This window comes from Rhopalosiphum padi, chromosome 2 (genome assembly GCF_020882245.1).
Source record: "Rhopalosiphum padi isolate XX-2018 chromosome 2, ASM2088224v1, whole genome shotgun sequence".
Taxonomy (NCBI): domain Eukaryota; kingdom Metazoa; phylum Arthropoda; class Insecta; order Hemiptera; family Aphididae; genus Rhopalosiphum; species Rhopalosiphum padi.
In genome coordinates, this window is record NC_083598.1 from 5,048,845 (window position 1) to 5,066,073 (window position 17,229).

Below are 17,229 nucleotides of genomic sequence, written 5' to 3' on the forward strand. Positions count from 1 at the left end.
CCTCAAATGAATATCTTATATAAATTGTAAAAATATATTTATTTCATAGATATATTAATATGTCTATGATTTATTTGCTACCTATCACAATAATGTAGCGAGTGGTAATAATCTCTATGTACGGTATACAAAACCATTAGGTTACAAAATGTTAGCTTAATCAAGAGTTAAATTCAGAAAACTATTAAGTACTTTATTTTAAAATATACAATTTGTTCATCAAACACAACATTTGAACTAGTAATATTGTAAAAAAAACACGAAATTATAATATGTGGCTCATACAATTTTTAACTAAAAGAAGAAACACAATTGTATTGAATGGATTCGGAAATGTCAAGTGTGTGCATGTAGGTATGTTTAGAATACACTCAAGTATGTTAGTATAATATTATGTAGATATTAGTAGATAATATTGCTTTTTATTAGCATTATGTCCTAATTCTGGTTGTAATTACGAGACCTACCGATATATAAGTCCTAGTAACTATATTATTGTCGATATCTATTATTCGGTGTTTGGTGAATACAAATTAAAATCATATATTTTTACATTTTACATTATATAGGTACAAAAATCATTTATCTATTAGGTAAATATTGAAATGTTAACTTACATTAATTTATATGTTATGTTTTGAGTTTAAATAATATACATTTGTATTTTAGATACTTACATAACATCTATGATATTTTGAGTTTGTAACAGGTACATATTACGAATAAATGAACAAAAATTATTAATTAATAAATTAATATTATGAACAATAATTATTAATAAGTATCAATATCAATCACCAGGTGGATTTGTTTCGTTACCTATTATTAGCAACGACCGTTGATAAATTCTGTTGTAATATCATCTGTTCTTACCACGGACTAAGATATATTTAAATAATACGTCTATGGTTTTTACCACGATTACGTAGATGATAATACTTATCAATATGCTGTTATCATAACTACATACTCATCTAAATTCCTTATATTAATATTATTATAGTTTATTAGTGAATACGTGTAATATACTGTTAATTGCTATGAAAAAAATTATATTTTAAATAATTTAAATATACTGTTCATTATTTTAGTCGGTAATATTAAGGAAATTAATTATTTCAAATTAAAAATAATGGCTGTGACAATAATTACTGATTTATCAAACACTCATGAACTTCAAAAGTAACTAACTAGGTGTTTGAGAATACAATTATATTCAACGACTGAACGGTTTGTCTAATTAACTATTTGAAATAAATCATACAAAGTTTGTAACATTAAAAATGGAAAATTCAAATAATTCATCAACTGCGCAAGTACAATCTAACAACTTTGATATAAAACAAAACAATGCAAATGAAGTAGTTAAAACAAATCAGATATTAAATGGCAATAAAGTATTAGCTAATGACAAACAATTTCATCCTTGTAAAACTATGCATGAAATGACACCAGGTCCAAAAAAATATCAAAATATTAAAAAGTCGCCTGACAAAGAACCAAAATTTGTTCCCTATGAGCCATACAAGGCAGCAGTGCGTTCAATAGTGCCAGAGTTGGGTAAATCTTCAGTAGCCATATTTAAAAGAAGACTGTCCACTACTTCTAATTGTAGTAAAGTATCAAATGTAACTGAAGAGAAAGAAGATATGATAACTATGCTGACTCAAGAAAAACAGGTGAAGAGATGAATATTATTTAATATTACATTAACTTATTGAGTATAATATACATATTTTCAGCTATTAATTGATACTTATATTTCATGCATCTTAAAATTGTATTTTAGAATCTAGAAGAAGAGATTGATAAACTTAATAGACAAATAGCTAATATGGATCTCCAAATGGGCTCGCAGGCACAAGTTAATAATGAACTTAAAAATATGCTTGTTGCATCTATTGGTGAAGATATAGAAGCCAAAATACAAATGTTGACCGAGGATAAGGTATTATTGGCACACAAATTGCTCAATTTTACTGGAGCATTAGCTGGTCGACAAGATCAATTAGAAACAGTAGCTGGAGAACGAGATGTGTTACGTAGTAAATTTTTAGCTGGCAGGTAATGTTATAAAATATCACTTTTTTTTCTAGCTAAATACTTATATACCTAATGTAAATAATATTTTTAAAGTTTAATAATAGAAGATTTATCCAAGTGGAAGACATTTCTGTGTGACCGAGTAGATAATTTAGAAGCTTCATTACAAACAATATTGGACGAAAATCGAAAAAATAGACATCTACTAAAATCAGCTCATGAGTATGTTAATCATGAAACATATGAAAGATATAATATAATATAATATAATTATTTTAATATAGGAATTTGAAAGTATTACAAAATTACTACAAGCTTGAAGTATCAACTAAACAAAAACTACTAGATAGTACAACAATAGCTGAAGATATAAACAGGATATCTTTGTTACTAAGAAAACATTTATTAACCACACAGATTCAAGAACTCCAAGTACATTCTGCTATCCACCAGACACAAGCTGAATCTCAAGCTCAACAAGTATGACTTTTTAATTTAACTTTTCATATAAACATAAATGTATCTTATGATAAAACTATCTGAATAAATAAAAGTTTGAAAAAAGTTAATCATTTATTAAGTTTTAAAAATTAAAATTAAGTATCAAGCAATTTGACAAATTTCATGACATTATGAAAATGAAGAAATATAGTTAGAATATTTTGTGTTATGAAATAATATTTTGATAATTTTATTTTAAGAAAAATTGAATTACCAACCAATATAATATCAATAGCTAGTGCTCTTTTTAAGAAAAATATGTTTAAGAGTTAAGGATTACCTAATCACTAGGGCTCGGAAGTTGATGCATTTTGCATTTTTTTTGGAACTTTTTAGACAATGCTCTCCTAGCCACAAATGTGTTTCATTAGTATGTAAATTTAATGAACTAATTTTTATTTTGCATTTTTTTATGTATATTACTTTTAAATTCTTTTTAGTCATTTTTACTGATTTCACATTAGTTCACTTCTTATTGTTTCTTATCGATTACTATTATGCCGATAACTTACTTAAAATTTTGAAATTACCACGGAATAAAAATATAAAATTAGTAACTATCCAATTTTATCTCACTGATTACAGTCGACGTTGTCGAGTTGTAGTGATTATTATTGTACCTATATTTTATTATTTTTTCGTAATAATTTCGAAATTCCAAAAATTAAAATGTTGGTTAATGCTCGTTTAATTTAAATTTTTTTAATTTAATTTTTAAGGACATTTTTTTGTCATATTTTGAGTAATTTGTAAGCTTTAATAAATGTATATAGAATTTTATAGTAAAATAGAGTACAATTTTTGAAAAAATTTATTTTTATTAATTTTAAAAAAATAATTGTAATTTTTTTATGTCATTTTTTATTGTTTTTAAGGTCATCAACTTCCAAGCCTTATAAATCACTTAATCATTTAGTGTTTTTTAATTTTTACATTTTAAAATCATATTGATCAACAAATGGTAAAGTGAGCTGATTAATTTCCATTAAAATTAAACTGCATAACATATTTTTTATTGTATAAGTTATAACTTTATCGGTATAATGGACAAAATATAGGTATGTACTATATCAAACAAAAAAGTGTGTATCAAACCTCCTTAGTAAAAACAATTTTGGATATACACAAGTAAATCATTTTAGACATATTTTAAACAGTATCTAATTATGCCTTACATAGTAAAGCAAAAAAATATGATGCTAAAAATATTTATTATTCAGTATATACTATTTAACTAATAATGTTTATTATTATATTCTGAATATAAGGTACTAAATATGTAAATTGTGTTCAATGATAATTAAAAGTTAAGTATACATAATTAATATTTATATATTAAGTACTGACGAATACTGTTCAACGCTTGTTTAGAAAATACATTTTAATTATATTCTATTTGTATTCAATATGATTTACTTACTATAATAAGAATATTATCATACTATGGATTACTCAGTTGTTTTTTTTCTAAAAGCTGTTGTCTTAAACAATTAAGCTACATTGTTAAAAGTTGTCCTTGGAATTCATAAATTATGTTTTTTTTTTTTTTTAATTGAATTTATTTCAAAATAATTGAAATATTTAAATTTATGTCCTATGTCATCATTTTTTATGGTTGGCTTTATTCACATTCAAGCAAAAATATTTTTCTCTACATAAAATATACTTTGATTTGTTAAAAAAAAACTATATAGCTTATCAAGCTTATATCTTTTATCATAGTAATATAATTTTATATATTTTATATTTTCTTAATATCAAATTATATTTTTTATTTTAGATATTGGCACAGAAAATGCCCAGAGAAAAAATGAATAATGTAGATGCAACATGTAATGCCATAATGGAAGCATCACAAGCATTAGAGTCTAATATTCAATTATGTTGTGGTCATTGTACTGGTACTGTTAAACTTATTTAAATAATAAAATTATTGTTAACCAAATTAAAAAAATATATATATATTTAAATATGTTATTACTTGTTTTATAAACTGGAATAATAATTTTATAATTTATGTTGATACTTAAAATTAAATTAATTTTTTTACACTTATTATGTTGTTTTCTAAATAGGCTATAGAACAAATATATTATTAATACGGTATAACATGAAAACTATTGTTATGAACTCTGTCTGTGAATATGATTAAAAATAATTAAAAGATTAAAATATGGTGTATTTTGAATTCAAAATTTAAAAAACACATAAGTTTACATAAAAATTATACTTTTAAAGCAATTTCAGGAGCACCAAGATGTAACCATGAAAATCAATTTGATCAAAATTGAATAATTGCAAAAACTTGAAATTTTCACTAAATATTTGTATTAACATTTTCTAGATATGTTATCATTTTTTATAATATTTTATACTATTTATAGACATTTAAAATTGTTATTTTTATATTGCATTAAAAAAAATGTATGTTGACATAAATCAATAAATAGCATAATTTAATTAGGAACTAAAATTTTGAATTGGATAATTTTTATTGGAGTATCATTACCAATGTAATATCTCATTTATATTATATTGAAAACATTGGTATACCATCCCTGAAATACAAATAAAATGTATTACAAAGGAATTAAGGAAATTCAAGAAATAATAATTTAAAACAAAACAAACATTTTTAAACAGTGTTGAGTTAGGGATAATAGGAATGATATGATTAGGGTTAGGATGCTTATGATTTTGCATATTTTTTTAGGTTGTCCGATAGGAGGTTCCATTCTTATAAAGAAATGTGTTTCATGATATTATCTATATTCAAAATATCAAAATTTTATTTTGCATATAATTGCATATTTTACCATTTTTTTTTTTTTTATAAGTGCATAATTTGTATTTTTTCTGTTTTTAAGTGCATATTTAACTGTTTTCGAAGCAAAATGCTGAAAAATACCATAATTTTATGTTTTTTTTTAACTAAATCTGATATGTGTGATTATTTGTTTTTTACAAATTATCACTTATTTATTGTTGAGAATTCAATATGGTTATGCATGGTAAAGGTACCTACTATAATTTTTGATAACCCTTGTCAATTGTCATAATCAAAACTTATCTTAAAACTACGAGCAATTACATTAACCTGCCATCTAGTTTATGGCCGATGCAGTGCAGAGTAACTATACTGTGAGTTTTGTGTTAGGGATTTTTCTGTTAATAAATTCTAAAACGTATTAGCACCAAATAGACAAAGATTTACAACAAAATATTTAAAATAAACAATAATTATTCAATGCAATTTTTTTTATATTTGATTAAATTTTTTATAATAAATAAGAAAATTAAAAAAATGTAATAGACTAATTAATATAACAAAGACATAAAATTAGACCCGATTTGTTTATATTCTATTAATAATTAAATTTGTCTCTAAATTTATTGCATTTTTTTTCACTTTTCTTTATTTTTTAATGCATATTTTTCAAATTGTCATGCATATTTAAATGTTTTTTAGTCCATAAACATCCTAACTCTAATAGTGATGACTAATGAATAGTAAATTTTTAAGCTTATCCAAAAGTAAAAAAAAAAATTAGAAAAACATAATAAAAAATAGCATTTATAATTGATACTCCAATATTACAGTTATATATAAAGTATAAGTATTTATATTTTAATATGTATATCAATGCTTTATTTACTATTTATTTTTTTATAATGCTTTTTATAAAGTAAAAATGGAACATATTTATCACAGGTCAATATTAAAGAAAAAGAAAAATATATCTACTAAAACAGTAAATAAAAACATAGTGGTTTACACAACGTTTAAAGGTTCAAGTAGTTCTGACACATTTTTTGAAATGTTAGATTTGTTAAATATTGATGAACTATAAACCTGAAAATTATAGATTATTATATTAATAAAGAATGTTATTTTTGATTATATAAAATGCAAATAAATACAATAATAATTACCTTAATTGTAGGAAGTCGTACATTATCAGATTTATACTCATATTCGTCAACATACAATGATTGTAAATATATCCATACAAAATCTGAATGTTTTTCATACAGTTTTCTATAGAATTCTTTAGACTTGTTCTGTTTAAATACATAATATTTTCAATATTTTGTTATTACATATTAAAAATAATATTTATATTAAATACCTGCAATTCGACTGGCTGGTCTTTTTCTAAATAATGTGCAACCGAATTGGACACATCATACATATCTTTCTCTAAAAAATTCAAATTTAAGACAAAATCTGCTAAGCCATTTAATATGGTATATTGCATTTTATATTTATGACTTGTAAAGTAAACACTTCCTTTTAAAACACCTTTACTTGTCTTCGCACTAGATGCCAAGCGCTCTATAATGGTTGGCAAAACTTGTCTAGATAAACAAAATACCATATATTAGCATTTATTTAATATTTATTATTTTTAAAACCTACTTGAGTGAACGGGAACGAATAAAATCTTTGGATGTCGATGCCATTGTAGTTAACACATTGTATGCTTCGCGAAATACTATATCACTAGTATTGTTATTGAATTTAGTACACAGTGGTGACCATATTTTATGTACCATTGGCAATAACTGATTCTCATAGCTTGATATTACATTTAAACCTTCATTAAGGATCTACAAGAAAAATATGTATTATCTCAAATATATTTGTTAATTTAATATGAATAAAATACTTGTAATGGGAGAGAATTATGTTTTGATGGCAAATAATGCAATACACGTTTCATTATAGAGAGGACCATTTGTATGTATGGTGGTAATGGTATTTTGTTTTCTTCGTCGTCTTCATCTATGTTTTCATTGCTTTTATTGTTTTCACTGAAATGGAAATTCTTTAAGTCAATTTTAAAAGTTATTAAAGAACAATAGAATATATTATACCATTGTATGTCACTATTGAATTTGTTTTCCCAATATTCATCTTCCAAATTATTTTCTAAATCCAAAGTCATCATTTTGTGATATTGCAAAATATTTTCAATTACACAGTTACTTGAAGATTCTGATTTTTCTACTTGATCAGTTACTGGTGTACATTTGTGTTCTTGTTTTCTCACACACATCACAAATATATAAAACACTTTCATAAAAGAATGAATATTTTCTGTACGATGAACATCACAACTTTGAACAAGAACCTGTAAATTATGAAATTTAATAAATATTTATTAATGCATATATTTTTCCAACTTACTTCAGTAACCATTGTGTGAAAAGATTGAAGTAAATCATCACTGCTGTTTAGATTCATTACCACTTTTAAGGCATTTAATACTTCTGGGTATTTACTGAGTGACCATAATTTGTTAGTGAAGTGATGAGATAAATAATCAGAATTTTTTACAACAAGATCAATTGGATCACTATATCCACCAGAGTGTGTAAGTAATGTTATTGCTGCTTGACCTTAAGTATGGAGTATTACCTAAATAAATAATTTACTTAATTTATGATGTATTAAAATATTACCAGCTAATGAAATAGGGCCATGTTCAGAGCCAACGCGCTCTAGTATTGGATATAAACAGTGAATTAAGCACAAATGTTGTTGAGTTATAGGGAGTGATGAAACTAATTTAGATAGTCCCTCAGTCATGAGACAAATTTGTACTACATTTTTTTGTGCATCAGCTATAGTTGTTGTGGAATTATTTTCAATACTAGTAGGCAAATACCAAACATCACATTCTAAGTATAAATCTATTACATCCCTCACTAAATTGTAATGGTATTCTCCACTGTCTAAACCAAATAAATAATAATCAAGGTTAAAATAAAATAATAAAACATGTCATTTAGGATAGATACCTACTTTCAGACAAAACCATATTCATTATAAGTGTTATCTCTCTTCGATACATTGTTTTTGATTCAAATAAATCCATTAAATATCGACCAATAAAATTACAGTCTCCATATGACCCAATTAATTTACAAATACATTCAATCTTATATAATGCTGAAGTATCGTTAAAATGTATTAGTTGTTTCCAAGGTACATTTATAGACATTTCAGCAGTAAATGTTTGTATGCAATTTAGATCTAAATAAATAAAAAAATAAAAAACACAACTATCAATTAAATCTTGCTAAAAATCATAATAGGCAATTAAAATAAAACAAATATTCACATGATTCATTATTAACAGTAGTTGCATTTAAACAATTACTGTTATATGGGATAAAATAATTATCACTGCCATCAATCATTATGAGTTATAAATTAATACATTTTAATAGGGAATATTACATATCCACCCAGAGTTGTATTAAACCATTGATTATAAATACATTTTACAATGACTAAACATAACAAGTTGTGGTAAATAGCAGTTAGAAAATAGCCATCATTATGCAAATTAAACATCATTTTAAATTCCAATATGACATGTTTATTCAATATATATTGAAATTATATTTAAAAACTATAAATACTTTCATCAACAATAAATGGTTAAAACTAAATAACATATTTGAATTACCTCTAATTGATGACTCTTCCAATAAGGTTATTGTTTTACATTCTAGTTCTAATATTTGAATTAAAACTGTTGTTAAACGATCTAAATGAGCATATGAATTGAGTACTCGTGAAAAATGAGCCTTCCCAAAAAGTTTTATGTACCCGGACAATAAAGATAATTCAGTTTTTTGTTTAATATAACCTAAAAAAAAAAAAACAATAGTAAACTATAAAACAATGTTTATAGTTTATGTTTTAGTATCTTACTTGATGTTCTAATAAACCTTGGCATTCTAGATAATAAAATATAGAAACTTTCCTCTAATAATTCTAAAAGAGATTTCTTATTTTGTCCATCAAATATTTTATGTAATTTATCAACAGACTCATTAGCTAGTTTTTCAACTTCTGGTTGTTCATCATCGGACAAAACAATTAATGTCTCAATTAAACTTGTGATTGAAGATTTCATTGAACTAATAAAATACATAAAATAAATAATAATACAATATGATATTAATTAATAAAAGTATCTTTGAAAATAACTAATTTACAAACCATAAGCATCTTAGACTAGGAAAAACTAATGGTTTTTGATATTATTTAGTGTTAAATATTCAAAAAAAAATGTTTAGGTACAGTAAAACCTCGATAAGATGGAATCGCTTGGGACCATACCATTTTTTCATGTTAACAGGGTTTCCGTTTTGACAGGGTTCAAAAAAATGAAATTTAAAAAAAAAGTACCAAAGAAATTTTCCGTATTACCAGGGTTTCTGTTTTACCAAAGTTCCATCTTATCGAGGTTTTACTGTATAACTTTAAATCTTAAGTTGCACTATTTTAATGTAATCAGCAGTATAAGAAATAAAAACATTGTATCAAAATTTATAAAAATAATAGTTCACTAAAATGTCAACTGTTAAATATTTAGGTTATATTTTATACTCGCTTACCTTGTACATTTACTCAACAACACATCACAAGAACTAACTAATTGAAGTCTAACTCTCCAGTGTTGGTGCTCCCTTGTTTTATTCATATGTGTGGCCACTAGATTGAAATTTGTACAGTTTTCTTGAATCCAATCATTTAATTTTTTTTTGTCATTGTTTTTATCATTACAAATTGTTTTTTCTAAATATGGATTGCAATCTTCAATCACATGTTCATCACAAATTATTAGAGAAGTAATTGTGCACCACACATTTAAAGCAGCCTTGAAAATATTTACAATATATACAAATCATCAAGAGAAAACTTATAGTCATTATCTTACCACTGTTACAGAATGATGCTGGATATCTGTAGCATTAACTATGATACTACAAACGGATAAAACACCTGGTACGAATTTAATTAACCTTAGAATAATTTTAAGACGAATATTAAAATCAATGTTTTTCTCCCAAATCGATGATAACATTTCAATGCATTTTAAGGCTTCCACTCTATAAAATTAAAAATAATTAGTGTCCTACTAATTAAAAAATTCACAAAAGGTTTAATTAAAATCTGTTAAAAATTTAAAACAAATGACATTTTAAAGCAAAATTAAGGCTTTAATTAATTGAATTGTAGTACCTATATAAAATAGGTATTAAAGTATAAAAACTATTATTGATTTTAATTTTTAATAGTATTGAAAAAAATATAAATTATATTTATAAATAGATAAATATTTGTTGAAAGATAGCATGCAAATTAAACAATCCGATTCAACATTTATGTTATAGCTATTTTATTGCACACACAATAAAATATTCATATTATAGAAAACATTTTAGTATGTTATAGTTTATTTAGAAATGTAATATTTAAAATGATAAGTAATTTTTATATTTCAAGTTAATTTTTGGAGGATAACTTAAGAAATTAAAATGGGAACCTATACTTGTTTGCAAATGTAAATTGTGAAGTTTTTATAGAATTTTTGATAAATAAAAATTGAAATTAGGACAAGTAGTTTATGAATTATAAGTATTTAAAATTTAGGTGAGTGGAGGAATAGACCAATATTTTGCAGCCTATTTTCATATCATTTTACTCTCTGCTCATCTTAATTTTAAATACTTATAAAGTTATAACTAGAGGTAAGATTTTTATGATTTTACATACTATGTATTAAAAATTCATGGGTATATAATTCACAAAAATAATTTATTTTGCATAAAAAGCATATTTTAAGGATTAAAGAATAATTGAGAATAAAAAAATATAAATTTTTTTTTATGCATCTTTGTACGTACATCAAAATTTTGATAATATTGATTAATGGAAATGTAGGCTATTAATTGTTATTGTAAACCTAATTCGTTTTAATAATTTTTTTTTTTATAGATTATTAAGAGAATATGTTGCTTATTTTAAGTGACCAAAAAAAGAATTTTTCAGAGAATATAAATCTGACCTCAAATTAAACTCATAAACTACTAATTCGGATTTAGATTTATATATATAGAAATACAGAAAAATAATTCTTCACATTAAAATTAAAAAGTATAGATTCCCATTTGAATTTCTTAAGTTGAATCCCAACCCCCTCTACCCAAAATATTATAAAAAATATATAAAAATACTTATCATTTTAGATATTTTTAAATAAAAAAAAATTTTTATTAAACATTATTCTCTACTTTGAATAATTTATTATTAAATAATTTACAGGATATAAATGACCGTAAAATAAATTTTGAATCATCCTGTAAATTATATTATACTGGACCAGATTACCCAACCCAATTTTTTAAACAATCATATGAATGCATTCAGTAGTCTAGACAACTATTTCATTTATGTATAGTAGAAAATACCTTAGAATATTCATTTTTTCTTTTTTTATAATTATTGTGCAAATATATATCAAATATCCAACATGTTTGCAATCAACTTCATTATACATTTGATTCAATACAGCAATATCAGCTTTTAGAACTAATAAGTTAAGAGCGATCATGATTGATAATTTAATATCTTCACTCAAATTCACCGCTGTAATATAATTATTCACTATTAACAATCAACAAATAAATTTATTATATTTAAAAAGCAAAAGTTCATACAAACCTATATCTGGATTTTTTTCATGAGACAATTTTTCTACCAACATTTTATATATTCGCATAAATGTAGGCCATAAACTAATAGTTGTTTTTTTCAACAAAGTAGTTAACACGGTCAACACGTTTTGAGTACAATTTGATCTAAAAAAAAACAAACTTTTGCGTGATCATAGTATTGAAACAGATAACATAACACAATCATACACACTTGTTGGCTTTTAAATGAATTTCCAGCGGGATTAGTACATACGGCTGTAGTTGTGTTAGAGTATATTCTGGAACCATTGCTAGTGCAGTATTTAAGAGTTTGGTGTTGACATCATTGGGTTCCGTTATGAAAGCATCACAAGCCGGTTTTAATGTGCTGAATGCTTTCTGGAATTGCGCCTTTTCAGAAGACATTGTGCCCGCAAGTCTGTCCATTTGACGATGTAAAGCATCAAACGCTATTATAAAAATGTAAATTAATATAGGTAATAATATACCTTTGACATTTCAGGTGGTCAAAATCGCCGGCAACAGTACCATAATAATAATATTTTACTTACCCACTTACTACAGATAAACACGACTTTGACGATGACAAATTGACAATTGAGAATGACAATTACACCCCCAAATTATACCTGAAAAATATAATATAATGATGGTGATTTTCAGCGGTTTGATTTGAATTTTATGATGATAATATTACGATGCGCAATATTCCGGCAGTACGCGTTATCACCTATGGTCGAATGGGTGATAGCATAGAGTATAGGTGATAGATAAAAGATAAAACAATCGAAATATTTTGATTATACAAATTCAATTATGAAAATAAACGATATTTTGTTTATTAAATTCGAATATGTTTAATGAATTTAATACAATAATTTCGAATACGAGTATTTCATTTTATTGACTGAAGAATATTATTTTTAATTTTGGATTCTAATCGGAATGATTGATTTTACGGATATTATGTGCTGCTTGGTAATTTAATGAACTATGATAGATAATTATTTATAAACATACCTAAAATAATATATTTATAATATAATAATGTAATAAATATTAAATAGGTATACCTACTGGCAATATTTTAATTAATTAGCAATTAAATTAATTATCACTATTCACGATAATCTAAATTGGGTACCTATTAGGTTTGTCGCAAGTATATTAGGTATATTTTAGCTTATTTAGTTAAATTTTAAAATAATACCTATGTATTATATTATAGAAAATGTAGGTAATACAAAGATTTGAGGAATTCGTAGAACACAGGTAACACATGGATAAAATCAACTAAATAATTGGAGTTTACGAATATAGTTATATTATTGATGTGGAATAACACGCCGCTATTGTTATATCTATAATGTTATAGCAGCAGGCAGCAGCCAGCATTCCATAAACGCATACTTGATTTAAAACAATTTACTAGTTTTTTGAATGTTGTTTATAAAACAATTTTAATTAGTAAGTAGATGATTTCACATCATGGTCGCGGTGACAAACGAGGATAGCTTTTCACGCCAAATTATTTATTTATAACACTCAAAAATTGCGTTGCCAAGTAATTTCTATAGTGTGTATAATTCATCGGATGCCATAGCCATATATAATATTTATATGGTGTCAATCATCATTCATAAACAACAAGCGTTTATCAACAAGTAAAATCGTCGGGAAATAATTTCTGCAGACGCGCCGAAATTATTAATTAAAATTTTTTTTATGTAGATGAAGAGTTGATAATTTTAATTTTCGCGACAAACAGTAATTTATAGTTTAGTCAATAACAGCTATACTTTGTGATGTTATATTTTATGTTTATCTCACTCATTACGAAGAATTTTATACAAGTCATGTTTTACATGAATCAATTTATGTTAAAGTAGACTACCCATTGTGTGTTACTGTCATAAAAAAAACTGGTATTTTTCCATGAAAAAAAGTGTAACTTTCAATAAAAAATACATTAGTTATGTACCTACCTAATAAAGGATTAAAACCTCAAATAATAATTTTGAATTTTAAATTATCTGTTCATCATGGGAGTATGGGACATGATACGTTATCCCACGTAAATTAAATGCTGCTGGTTTTATCTCGGACAAGCTTTTTACTGCAAATTTAAAAATTAGGACTTAAAATTGAATATGACAAAAATTAACCTGAAATTTTACATTCGTTAAATTATTTCTTTTATTAGCTTTTTGCATTCTAATAAAATTCTTGTTGCATTTTAAGAACTATTTTATATTGTTCGTAAAAAAAAATTAAGTTTAATTTTAAAGTACTAATTATAGGTATATTATGTTATTATTATTACTTAAAATGCTCAAACTATAATTTTAATAAAATAAACATTACTTTTATTATAACAAGATTTATTTGCGAATATGGGCTTGTTAAAAAATCGTTTTTTTGCACTTTTAAAATGTGTTTGAGTCCTGGTCATTTCTTATAGGCGATAACTTAAAATGTATATCAAAAACCAATTGAGATGAAATAGTTGTTTTATAGATGAATATTATCATTATTACGACTTACGAGTATAACATATTTTGAACATTAACGTTCATAAAAACTTATGAGAAATTTTATATCAAAATTTCAAATTTTAGATAAATTAAGGAGAATTTTTTAATGAATTTCTGGCTACAGTATAAATGTATAATTTTTAAATTTTCATGATTTTAATACATTTCGACAATATTCTAACTTTAATCACTCGTAACAAAATATTGAGGCCATAATATTATATTTTCGATATTTTTTAAATATAAACGTAGGTATGTCAATAACTTTGTATTAAATTTTCAAGTTTTTTGATTCAGTGAAGATTGATCAAAATGTGATGTTTGTACTGTTTATAGGGAAAAAATCTAAAATTTCTTGTCCCTAAAAATAACTCAAAAAAATTTAAAATATTTTTATTTTTTTTATTTTTTTAAATTAAAAATCTTATTTTTTTTTATTTTTACCAATTATTTTAAAAAATACGGGTAAAAACTATTTTAATTTAAACCTCTCAAAAGTACAAACAAGATCCAATTTTCAATCTAACTAGATTTAATTTTCTATCTTATTTCATAAGAAATCCAAAGAGGTCGAAACCTTATTAGCTAATTTAAGAGCACAGGGGTAAAAATGGGTACACACGAATAATTGAGTCCCGAAATAAAAAAAAATGATAAGTGGTTACACGAACTTATTTCGTCCGGCTTTATCTAAACGACTACACGAATTGCGTCCGACTTTATCTAAACGACTACATGAATTGTGTCCTGTTTTTAAAATTTCTAAATAAAGTTGATTCAAAATTTGTGGATGGAATTTAAAAGTTGCTCGAAATTGTTTACACTATTTTTTAAAATCCATGACTTGAATTATAATAGTTATGTATATACCAATGGTATTTTTTTTACTTCCTAGTAAAAATATAGATACACTTATACTAAAGCATTTACACATCTCAAATCTGAATTTCTAAAAATACATCAAATTTTCATCTAAAATAATATTTTTCGATTTTGAAAAAGCAATTCACTCATCATTATTAATCATGGATCAAATTAAAGGATGTAGATTTTATTTAGGTCAAAGTTAACAGAGAACAATTCAAACGGTTGGTTTGAGTCAAGAATACAAAAAAAAATGTTAGGTTTTCCATTCAAGTTTTTACCAGTTTCTTTTTTTAAATTTTATATTTCTAACTTTTTATTATTATTTATTTTATTATTATATTATACTCCTAGCTATAATTTAAATATACACATTTTCATTTTACTTATTTCTAATTGCATAACAACGACAAAAAATCAATATTTTTAACCTACCGATTGTCATAATTTTCTATTGGCAGTCCTAACTCCTAAGTCTGATAAAATTATCGTATTTATTTTTTTCTATCTTTAATCAAAGAATATCAGAATAGAAAGAAGGAACTATATACACCCATTGGAGTGAATAATATGGAAAATTTGTATTATTATACATTTTAACAAAAAATTGTAAATATATAAAAAATAATATCAGTAGCATATTGCTATCTAAGCTGATATTAATCTAAAATAATAAATTCCTGAATACACCTCTTTAGAATTTATCAGACATAAGTGTATTTGTAAAATAAGCCGGTCTCTTTAAAAAAAGTATATTAAACATTCTCTAATTCATTATTGTAAGTAAAAAGATTTTGGTATGAAATTGGAGTTCCAAATTCTAATGATAATTTAACAGTATAGTAGAGTGCAAAATAATTTAAAAAATCTCTAATATCATTGAAACTTTTTGTGTTTTTATTAACAAATCTGATCCCCTCGAACTATTAGTTTATCTGTAATTTATGATTAAGCTTAAAAAATAGATCAGGTTAACAGTGAATACCTAAATCTTTTAATACTTTTACTTTATTTAGTTAAATGTTATCCAAATTAAAATTATGGAGGATAATGTTTTAATTACGGCTAAATAAAATAACTTGACATAGTAATTAATGGATATGGTAGGTATTTATTTTCGTTCTAGACAGAAATCTGTCTAAATTATAAAAAATATTTCTAAATCTGAATTCAATATAACAATACAAATGTACAATACATTTTAATATAATCAATATAAAAGTAATTTAATGGAAATATCAAATATCTAGAACAAATAATCAAGGGAGATAAAAAAAAGACAGTGGCCTATAGGTTCGATATTCGAATATTAAGATACGTAAAAACATAATCTAAATTAATTTGATAAAATATAATATGTATGTAAGAAAGTTTAACAGTCTGATGATGGTTTATCAGGTACAAGGTGATCCAGTTAGCTACTAAATTCAAAAAAATTAAATTTGTATAAAATAATAATATTATGATAACTAACTTTTTCAAATTCTTTTTACAAATCCGTAAACAAAGTATTGGCTTATTAGATATCATTATAATAATACTATTGTAAAAAACGATTATTAAATTAATATGATTATTTAAATCAATTCAGTTAAGATCCTGAATAATTAAGATATACAAGTATACGACTTAATACCAATAAACAATGGAAAATATATTAACAGTTACAATTTTATAAGGTTTCTGAATATTTTTTCAAATAATAAAAAGCTTTTGTGAAAATCTTTCAATGCGATAAATTTGAATATAATATTATTATTTTTAATCA

The 17,229-nt window shown here is 24.1% G+C and overlaps 2 protein-coding genes across 2 annotated transcripts; one reads left to right on the top strand and one right to left on the bottom strand.

Moving 5' to 3' along the window:
• The first annotated feature begins 993 nt into the window (after positions 1 to 993).
• LOC132921180 (golgin-45) lies at positions 994 to 4,599 on the top strand. The gene is made up of 5 exons (XM_060984049.1): positions 994 to 1,679; positions 1,790 to 2,064; positions 2,137 to 2,265; positions 2,328 to 2,523; positions 4,325 to 4,599. Exons 1-5 carry the CDS (start codon positions 1,284 to 1,286, stop codon positions 4,463 to 4,465), a joined length of 1,137 nt encoding a protein of 378 aa, XP_060840032.1. The 5' UTR covers positions 994 to 1,283; the 3' UTR covers positions 4,466 to 4,599.
• A 1,503-nt stretch (positions 4,600 to 6,102) lies between these two features.
• On the bottom strand, positions 6,103 to 12,780 carry LOC132921179 (TELO2-interacting protein 1 homolog). The gene is made up of 17 exons (XM_060984047.1): positions 12,615 to 12,780; positions 12,275 to 12,512; positions 12,071 to 12,207; positions 11,818 to 11,995; positions 10,284 to 10,455; positions 9,961 to 10,223; positions 9,272 to 9,480; positions 9,024 to 9,206; positions 8,354 to 8,584; positions 8,011 to 8,283; positions 7,736 to 7,947; positions 7,423 to 7,679; positions 7,215 to 7,359; positions 6,965 to 7,155; positions 6,675 to 6,903; positions 6,478 to 6,606; positions 6,103 to 6,397 (listed from the first exon to the last, which is right to left on the bottom strand). The coding sequence occupies exons 2-17, from the start codon at positions 12,487 to 12,489 to the stop codon at positions 6,317 to 6,319; spliced, it is 3,105 nt and encodes a 1,034-aa protein (XP_060840030.1). The 5' UTR covers positions 12,490 to 12,512; positions 12,615 to 12,780; the 3' UTR covers positions 6,103 to 6,316.
• Between the last annotated feature and the right edge of the window lie 4,449 nt (positions 12,781 to 17,229).

Coding starts and splice junctions, on each gene's coding strand:
- LOC132921179 (XM_060984047.1), bottom strand. CDS start 12,489: ATGGACAGACTTGCGGGCACAATGTCTTCTGAAAAGGCGCAATTCCAG. Junction 7,680..7,735: donor TTCACACAATGGTTACTGAA/GTAAGTTGGAAA, acceptor CATAATTTACAG/GTTCTTGTTCAAAGTTGTGA. Junction 7,156..7,214: donor ATAATTCTCTCCCATTACAA/GTATTTTATTCA, acceptor TTTTTCTTGTAG/ATCCTTAATGAAGGTTTAAA.
- LOC132921180 (XM_060984049.1), top strand. CDS start 1,284: ATGGAAAATTCAAATAATTCATCAACTGCGCAAGTACAATCTAACAAC. Junction 2,065..2,136: donor AGTAAATTTTTAGCTGGCAG/GTAATGTTATAA, acceptor ATATTTTTAAAG/TTTAATAATAGAAGATTTAT. Junction 2,266..2,327: donor CTACTAAAATCAGCTCATGA/GTATGTTAATCA, acceptor ATTTTAATATAG/GAATTTGAAAGTATTACAAA.